At 59.2% G+C, this 9371-nt stretch overlaps 1 protein-coding gene across 3 annotated transcripts in view; it reads right to left on the bottom strand.

Moving 5' to 3' along the window:
- Positions 1-204: 204 nt before the first annotated feature.
- Positions 205-9371, bottom strand: part of EMC8 (ER membrane protein complex subunit 8) — a 14109-nt gene continuing 4942 nt past the window's right edge. For 2 of the 3 annotated variants that reach the window (XM_029925759.1, XM_029925758.1), the window contains exons 2-5: positions 7698-7774; positions 1780-1849; positions 1050-1144; positions 205-628 (exon numbers count right to left, since the gene is read on the bottom strand). In XM_029925759.1, the coding sequence (XP_029781619.1) occupies positions 469-628; positions 1050-1144; positions 1780-1849; positions 7698-7774 (402 nt within the window). In that variant the 3' untranslated portion in view covers positions 205-468. Of the gene's footprint in view, positions 629-1049; positions 1145-1779; positions 1850-7697; positions 7775-8561; positions 8596-9371 lie in introns of those variants that run through there. The other variant, XM_029925760.1, reaches the window with a different exon arrangement.

The raw sequence follows: 9371 nt of genomic DNA, 5'->3' as shown, positions 1-9371 counted from the left end.
TTCTCAGACAACAGTGGCACCGTGCCCACCGCGCCCGCCGGTGCCCCCCGCCGGCACCAGCGCGCCACACGGCCGATCCCGAGACACGACAGGAACCCAAACGGGATGAAAAGCCGCAAACGCTCAAGTACAAGACCTAGGTTTTTTTCTATTTTTCTTCTAAAGGTAGTTCGTTCATGAGCCGTAAGAAGTATTCTCTCCAGATTATAAAAGGTTAAAACTGTTTAATAATAGAACAACCTTGGACAAGCAGAGACAGCCCCGATGTGGAGCATCGGGAAGGACTCCGCCGGGGCAGCCCGTACCCTCTGCGTCGAGAAGCCGGCCGATGGCCGTCCTGTCCCGTCAGGACACTTGCCACCTCTGAAACGGTCAGCTCTCCGCGCAGGCTCTAGGTCAGACCTTATTTACATCTAAAAATAGCTCTCTCCTTCGGTGCGGTGCAGAGGCCCGGAGCGGCCTGAGCCCCTAGCACAGGTGCAGGACGGCTTTGTTGATCTCCGGGTTCGTCCAGTCATTCCGGATGTCATCCAGGTGGTTGTCGAAATCCACGAGGGTCTCGTACGACCGGCTGTCCAGGAGAGACGCGGAGATGCGCTGGGCCTCCGGCCAGTCTTCACAGTAATCCCTACGAGGCGAGACAGGAGAGGTCAGGCGCTCGGTGGAGACGGGCGGCCTCCCCCGGAGCAGAGACCCGGCCGCGCACACAGCGGCAGAAGGGAAGACGTTCATGGGTGTGGGCACACACGCAGGTCTGACACAGGTGTGCACAGAGCAGGGGGTGTGGCGAAGAAACCAAGGAGCCCCCCCCCCCAATGGAATTCTGAAGCGGCTGGAGGGGCACCCAGACGCTTCGGGAGTGATTACAAATAACCAAAGTAACCCCCAAAAGAGGGGCCCTGGGGGTGGGGCAGGGGACCCTGAGTAACCCGCAGGCTCTCTCGGGAGCCACGGAGCAGGCGTGCTTTCTGGGCGAGGTCTGGGCGCCCCCGTGGCAAACAGGCTCCCTGGAGGCCAGAGGTCGGGGCGGGCCTTCCCAGGGCACTCACGAGTGCGGGTCTCTGCACCGCCACCTGCTGTCGTGGTGCTCGTACACGTGGATCGTAGGCACCACGCAGTCCATCGTGAACTTGGTGTTGTCCACCTGCGCACAAGACAAGGGACGTGCTTGTGAACAGAGCTGACAGAGGGCGGCGGCTGGTACTTTCTGGAAGTCCTGTCGCCTAGTGGCTCAGAGCAGCAGCCGGAGCCCTGGCCCGGACAGAAGCCCCCACGTGGTGTGCGGACGCCCAGCGCTGCCCAGCGCTCGGACCGGGACCTCTTCTCACCGTGTCAGAAGTCTGTCTGAACTGACTTTGATGTTCACCACGTCTACCTGACTTCTTCCTTCCCTCTGGGCTGTCGGCTGCTCTGATTCAATGGCTCTCACACTTGAGTGTGCATCAGAATCATCTGGAAGCTTGTTAAAGCAGCTGCTAGGCCCCGAGATTCTGCATTTCTGACAAGTTCCCAGGGCGTGCTGATGCTGCTGGCACAGAACCCCACTTTGAGAACCACTAAACTGGGGCGACTGTGCCGTTCTGGGGTGTGGCGTGTGCGGTGTCCCCAGTGGCATGCGCCCTGCACCCTCTAGTCCGCAGCTGGGAGGAGGCCACAGGGGTGGCCTGGGTCTGACGGAGTCTCTGCAGAGAGGCCAAACGAGAAAGCTCCGCACCAGCAAGAGATCGCCTGGTAGCCGGACTGGCACCCAGCCGCAGGACAGCACCTAGAGGGACTCACCATGATGAGGGCCGTGTCGCTGAAGCCCTCGGCGATCCTGGATGCCACCTTCTCTGCGACCTGGTTCGGACTGCAAGAGACGTGGCAGTGAGCGGACTGGGGTTTGGTCTCCCCCGGGGCGGGGCCGGCAGTGCGCGTGCGTGTGGTCACACCTGCTAAGGCCAGCCGCAGGGACTGTGCCAAGGGCGGGGAGCGCCGTGGAGGCGGCGGGGAGCACGGCGCGCAGCGGGGCCTCACGCTCGGGCAGGTGCACCCTCGCACAGAAGGGCTCCCGGAGCCGGCGGAGAGCCAGGCGGCGCGCTGAGCTCCTGCCCTCAGAGGCCTCTGGGCCGCCGGCTCCGTCCTACACGTACTGACAAAGGGACTCCAGGTACCTCTCGCTGCTGGCAACGGAGTCCTCGGCCTTTTCCTTTTAATTTTAAAAAGTCCCAGGCCATTCCAGGTCTCCATGCTGGTCAGCCTTTGGTCACTGGCGCTGGCCTGTCCCAACCTCAGTTAAGGACCACTTGCTCCCTTGAGTCAGTGAAGCAAACGAGAGAGAGGCTCCCACACCCGCCCTGGCCGCCTGGGTCCTGCCAGGGCAGAGGCATCCTCGCCCCCAAGGCCCATCCTCGCAGACCTCCCCCTCGGGGCTCCTTCGGGGACCCCCTGCCCTGTTTGAGCCAGTCCCTCCCTCCACAGGAAAAGCATCATTTGCTCGGTTCCCTCTCCTTTCAACCATGGTTCTTACACTTCAGTCAGTCTGAATCTGTAATAAGCTGCAGTCTTGTCTCCTTGTGCCACTTGGGCACCACAACTGTGTCCTCTGGCACCCACCCCCCTCACGTCCGCTCCGCCCTGCGGACCAGCTGGAACCTTCCACATCTGGCCTGCCGGCCTACTTTCTCAGACTGCCCACGGTCCCCTTGACCCTCCCCTGAGCTGCAGACCACCCCACCTCGGGCTCTTCTGCGCTCCTCCTGCTCACCGAGCTCAGGTGCTCACTCCACACCTGCTTCCTAACCAGCCTCATTTTCTAGGCTTTTATTTCATGTATCCCGAAAACTCTCTTTAGATCAATCTTCCTAAAATGAAACTTGCATCCTGTTTGCCACGACTCAGCACAGCCGGCGAGAGAGGCATCCGCTGTTCTCAGCCCGGTGTGTCCAGGCCTTCGCCAGGTGGACCCGCTCCCGCCGCTTCCTCTTGCAGGAGAGGGTCACTAGGACCCACTGTGGGTCTGCACTGTCACCTCAACGGGCCGCATGCGGTCCACCCCCCCAACTCACGCCGCTCCCTGTTTGCGAGGCCCTGCCAGGCTGAGTCCCTTCCCATCCGCCACCCCCAGAAAACGCGGTCCTCGCCACGCTGCCCCGCCTCTGTGTGTCTCTCAAGTGCTCGCACGCCGAACCCTTGGCGCACACGGCCTCGCTCCGCATCTTACTCTGCCCTGCACAATGACGTCTCAGCTTTGTGAACCAAGGACTGACCCGTATATATTTTAACGGCCACGAAAATACGTTGATAATTATGGGGCTTACTGGAAAACAAAAAGGGCTGATCATTAATGTTTCAGGAAAATGAATTAGGTGCCACCAAGACCCTTGTGAAACCCCCGTCCTAACATTCACGACCGTCCCGGCCTAGTGACCTTTCTCAGGAAGGGGTCAGCCAACATTTATCCACAAGTAGCACTTGAGATGCCTGAGAACTCAAATTTAAAATGTATCTTTTTGAAAAAAGTTCAATTGTATTTAACGAGTTGAGAAGATATTTGAAAGAATTGGCACTTCTGTTTACAACTTTTGGTGTCACGCACGTGCTCTCAAATCCTGACCTGCCTCACCCCTTCCTGCGGTCCTAACGGGGGACGGTGGCCTTTCGATGAGAAGCCCGCACCCTACTTCTTACCAGGCCGTCAGCTCCTTGTTCCCGTGAAGACCGAGTGGGCAGACAGAACTGCAGGCGGCCCGGGGGCCGATACACGTGCCCCTGCCCCCAGCTCGCCCAAGCTCGACACTGGCTTGAACCGAGATCTCACATTCTCGACCTGAAAGCTTCCTTTTTGAGCATCCAACCTCAGGCCAGGGCCCGGTGCCTGGCGCTGACATTCGCCCACATGGAACCCAGATCAGGAAGCAAACCACCAGCAAGTGTGACGTGCTGTGATGAAACCTGACAGAACGCCCTTGAGTTTCACAACAGAGCTACAAACACATTACACTTCAAAATATTAAAACATGGCCTGTTTTTAAAAACTATGTTCCCTGGGGTGCTGGGAGCTCGGTCAGTTAAACGGCCAACTTCGGCTCAGGTCACCTTCTCAGGATCTCGTGGTTTGTGGGTTCGAGCCCAGCGTCGGGCTCTGTGCTGACAGCTCGGAGCCTGGAGCTGCTTCGGAGTCTGGGTCTCCCTCTCTCTCTGCCCCTCCCCTGCTCGTGCTCTGTCTCTCTCATGTCAAAAACAAACAACAAAACATCAAAAACACTCCTGTTTCCTATGTTGTACGTTTCATCTCTGTGACTTACTCATTTAAAGTTTGTTTATTTTAGCAGTGAGGAAGGGGAGAGGGAATCCCAGCAGGCTTTGGGCTGTCAGTGCAGAGCCCGATACGGGGCTCAGACTCAAGGATTGTGGGATCATGCCCGGAGCCAAAAATCAAGTCAGACGCTTAACGGATGAGCCACCCAGGAGCCCTTGTCAGTTATTTATTCGTCTATTTCACCCCCCCCCCAGTTCCCTCTGGTGACCACCAGTTTGTCCTCCGTATTTAAGAGTTATTCATTATTTATTACTGTTCTTTAAAAGATCTTATTTTTAAGTAATTTCTACATCTAACACGAGGCCCGAACCCACAGCCCCGAGATCCAGGGTCACGTGCTCCACTGACACGCCGGTCAGGTGCCCCGAGGGTTTTGTGTTTTAGATTCCACACAAGAGTGAAATTGTATGATCCCCGTCTTTCTCTGACTTCACTTAGCATAATACCCCGGAGGTCCGTCCTTGCTGTCAAACAAGGGAGGCTCTGCCCTTTCCTGCGGCGGAGCAGGGCTCCGTGGGCACCTGTGCAGCGCCTCCCGCCCCGCCCCGCCCCTCCGCTAGCGGTGCGGAGGCGCCTCCGGGTCCCCCTCCGGGTCCCGGCTGCTGTAGGCATGCTAACACCAGGGCCGTCTTCGCTTTCCTTCGTTAAGCGCCCAGGAGTGGAACTGCTGCTCATACGGTGGTTGTTTTCACGCTGGGGGACCCTCCACACTGCTTCCACCAATCTGCGTTCCCCACCAACCGGCCCCTTTCCTCCACGCCCTCGCCGGCACCTGGGGTGTCTGATGTCGCTGATCTCAGCTGCCCTTGCAGGGGTGCGGTGGCACCGCGCTGTGGTCTGCACCGGCGTCTCCCTGCTGCGGCGGCTGGGCCTCGTGCGCGTCTTCTCGGGGCAAGTACCTATTCAGGTCCTCTGCCCAGTTCTTCTGGTTCTGGGGGGCGGTGTGTTGAGTTGCAGAAGTTCTTCATGTATCTTGGACTCTGACCCCTTCCGGGCCACCCCGTGTGCACTCATCTTCTCCCACTCACTAGCCTGCCTGTTTGTCTTGTGGATAGTTTCCTTGACCCGACAAAAGCTTTTTATTTTCATGCAGTCCTAATAGTACATTCCGATGAGCTGCTTTTGAAACAAGTCCTCACAGGACTAGTGACAGGAGCGGCCTGAAGCTGGGGCTCTGAACCAAGCACAGAGCTAAACAAGCTACATGTTGCTTCTCTTTGGCCTCAAGACCAACTTCTGAGGCGTGAACTCTTACCACCATTTTATAGATAGAACCACTGCAGCCTACGAAAGTGAAGTCAGTACCTACGATTCGAATCCAAATCTGCCGGACTCCACGGCCCACGCTGGGAGACCCTGCTCACCAGCTGGCACTTGTCAAAGAAGGACACGTTTGAGTGAAGGTCTTCCAGGGACAGGAAACAGCATCAGAGAAGGCCATGAGCATAACCTCAGCTCCGGAGCCCCAACGCCGTGTGACGTCTGTGCAGTGACCGTCCCTGGCTGGACTTTGTTCAGTGGAGCGTTGTGAGGGGTCGAGAGGATGACACACAGCCCCGGCCTGCACAGCGGGAGGCTAACCGCCCCCCGCAGACCCAGCAGAAGGGACTACAGGTGACCGGCCCTCCTGTCCCCCACATGTCTGACAAGGACTGTTGGCAGGCACGTGACCAACACAGAGGCGGGAACGCAAACCCCCGGGGCAGAGCAGGTAGAGGGGACGGGAAGCCCAGCAGTCACGAGGGCACAGAGAGTGTCTGAGTAGGAGATGGCGGGGCTGAGGTCCCAAGAGAGGCAGGAAGACGGAGGCGCTGTGAGCCACGGAGCACCTGGATGAAAGCACGCACGTGAGGGGCACCTGTCTGAGGCGGGGCTCTGGGAGCGTGGTGGGGGGAGCAGAGAGGGGTCCTACACTCCAGAAACCAGGGCCTCCACCTCCGGCCTGCTCTCCTCACCCTCTGCGAGCGCGCCTGCAGGCGGGGGGGGGGGGGGGGTGCTCAGCTCATGCCTCCTTTTGAGGACAGCTCCCCTTACAGTGAGGTTCCAAGGGTCTCAGAGCCCGACCTGCCCAGCGTCACTCCCCCGCACTTCCCCCGTGCGCCCCAGATCCCTGCCCACTCCTGCCCCATGTCCGCCTCCCGCTCTCCACGTGGCACCTGCCGCGCCCAGCCCTGGGGGCCTGCTCCCCGAGGGCTCCTCTGAGCTCTCTCTGCACCGCCCTGTGGCCCTGGGCCTTCTGCTCGGGTCTTTCATGTAACCAAGACCGAGACCAACACGGGCCCTGTGGACAGGCTCTGGATCAGAGAGGGAGATGCAGCCATGGACCATGACGCGTGGGAGGTGGCAGGGACCGCACGCAGCGGGGTCCGGCGGGAGCGGTGGCTCCCAGAGTCACAGAGGCCCTGCGCGTTGCCGTCGAGCGGGGGGCTCTGGCCGGGCCTGTCTGGAGCCCAGCACGCGGCTGGCTGCTCCACCTCCCCGTTGAGTCCTGACCGCACTCGGTCCCTGCAGTGCTCTGTGCCTCGTCAAGGACGGTGACACTTGGCCACCAGCTTACCGGGTGACCTTCTAAACTGCTCGAGCCCATGCCTCACCTATGCTGAGCGGGCGGGCAGAACAGCAGGTGGCACCTTGGTCTGGGACCGCGCACCGCCGGCCCTCACTGCCCGGACGCTGGAGTCAGCAGCTCCGCCCGACGATATGAGCAGATGTGCCGGGGCCCTGCTGGACACCTCCCGTCGGCGCCGGGCTTCCGGCCCGAGGAAATCCAGGCAGGGCAGAGCACTGACTCCTCTGGGCCTTGCCCTGCTTCGCGTTGGAGGCCCTCTCCCCCTCGGGCCCTTTCTGTCCTCGCCCTCCCCTCTCCTGAGTTCCCTTACACGCCGCCCAGACCTTCAGAAATGACCTTCGGACGAGCCTGTCGCTTGCTCTGTGGGGGCGGAGAAGGCCGCGGAAATCATGCCAAGCCCTCGGCTTGCTCACCAGCGAGAACCAGAGGCCCCCGCCAAGGAAGCTGCAAACACACACGACGTCTTTGCCGCGGCGTCAGACCCTGGGGGCAGCGAACCTAGAAGTGGTATCAGTCCCCAAAGACGGCGGTGTTCTTCCCTAACGCTCTGCCCCAGGCCATTCATCGCTGCGACAGGAATCGGGGCCCCTGACTGTCGCCTTCATTGTATGAATTTCCTCCAAGCAAAATAAAGATTATACAAAACTCAATCCCAAATGAACGGAAGTGTTGTTTGGAATTGTCCGCACCACAGTCCCCTCAAGCGCTATACACACGCACGGACGGCGAGAGGGTCTGTTCTCACAGAGCCCGACAGGGGACGAGCGGCAGGTCAGAGACCGTCACACGACCGCGCTTCCCAACCAGAGGGTGGCGGCCGGGGCGTACCTGGCGTCCCGGACCCGCTCGTTGGCCTGGTAGTAGCCGGCGATCACGTAGCTGTTATCTTTGCACCACGAGTCAATCTGGAAGAGACAGAGGTTGGGGATAAAGGATGAATGATCTTCTCTTAAATGTCACCTCTTAACAAACACAGGACCCCCCCCCTCCCCCCGCCAATGCTGGGACAACACAGTATGATTCCTGAATCCGTCCGGGACAACGGCTACCCCGGCGTGCGGTCTGCGGGACGCCACAGGAAACACGGGGAGCACAAGCTCACTCTGAGCCCCGCCCTGCCCGCAGGGGTGCAGCGCTGCGAGGAGGCAGGGGAGGGGCCCATCTTTCCCCGCCTCCTCTAAGATACAAAGAACGGAGGCATCCTGGGGCCCCGAGAAGGCTTCGGATCACTGAAACCAACCCCTCGCAGAGAAGCAAACTAAACCGATAAATCTGCACAGATGGGATCTCGGTCTCTTGAAACCAAGCCTGTTCGTATTACGTTTACCTTTCTGTTCTCTCAGCGCCAGACCGCGGGAAGACTGCGCTGGGATGTGGGGTAGGCGGGCACGCGCGCACGCTCTCCCCCCGCGCACGCTCTCCCCCCGCGCACGCTCTCCCCCCGCGCACGCTCTCCCCCCGCGCACGCAATTCCCAGAGGCACGGCTTTTAAACGGGGCCCGGTGGCCGACTTTCAAAGTTTCTGTCCATTTTATAATGCCACTCTCCGCTCATCAGATTTAGCTTCCTGCAGGCCTAATGCCATTATTAAGAACAACAGGTCATCCTGTTTGGCCACAATGGAATTTTAATAATACACTGCAGTAAGTTCTAGTCTCGGTCTGCAGAAAAGGAAATAAAATTGATTCTCACTTTTTTCATAGTAGATTAACTAGTTAAAAATATTCTTCTTTCTTTAAAAAAAAAACATGGAGCTCGACTGCTCTTTTTCTCGAGTTCTGGTTTGGGGCTCAGGCAGTGTCCTCTGTGACTAAAAGGAGAGGTTTCCAGATGGTTCCAGTCCAAGGTCCCTGCTCGCACGAGAATGAGAATAAGAACTCTGGCCCCCGAAGAGCTCGCGAATGGCCGCACCGGGTCAACACCGCGGCTCAGCGGGCCGGTTAGACGCTGGTCATCCACCCGAAGAGCAGGGCCGCGCCCCCACTCTGGCTTCGCTGCAAACGCCTCCTCGGTTGCTTGGGTTTTGTTTCTACAACCTCTTAAAGGCATGGGTTCCAGAAACTTCCTCTTGCTGCTTACAGCAACAACTTCTTTCATTTTTGTCCTAAACCTGTTATTTCTTTGTAGCACCGAAAGACACGGCCTGGCTCTACACCTTGGCGTCTGGCCCCAGTCTCTGAACTCAACCCACGGGATGAGCCTCGTCAATGTGCCCCCTCTGCTTCCGCTCCTGCTCCAAGACCAGCCTCTGGAGGGTGTCCTCACTGCCCACGTGGGGTCCCTGGTCTGGCTCTCCGGAGAGGCGTGTCCTTCTAGCCAGAGTCAGAACTAGAGATAAATCGAAAATGGGTCAGTGGCGCTGACCCTTCTGGAAGCTCTGGAAGAATCCGCTCCTTGCCTCGTCTGGTGTTCAGAGGTGACCCGCGTCCCGGACCGGGCGCTGCCCCCTCCTGCCCTCACACTGCCCCCCCCCCCCCGCCCGCCCACCTGGTTCCTGTAAGA

This window comes from Suricata suricatta, chromosome 16, assembly GCF_006229205.1.
Source record: "Suricata suricatta isolate VVHF042 chromosome 16, meerkat_22Aug2017_6uvM2_HiC, whole genome shotgun sequence".
Taxonomy (NCBI): domain Eukaryota; kingdom Metazoa; phylum Chordata; class Mammalia; order Carnivora; family Herpestidae; genus Suricata; species Suricata suricatta.
The sequence above is the reverse complement of the archived record's forward strand: the minus strand, read 5'-3'. Positions and strand labels throughout refer to the sequence as shown.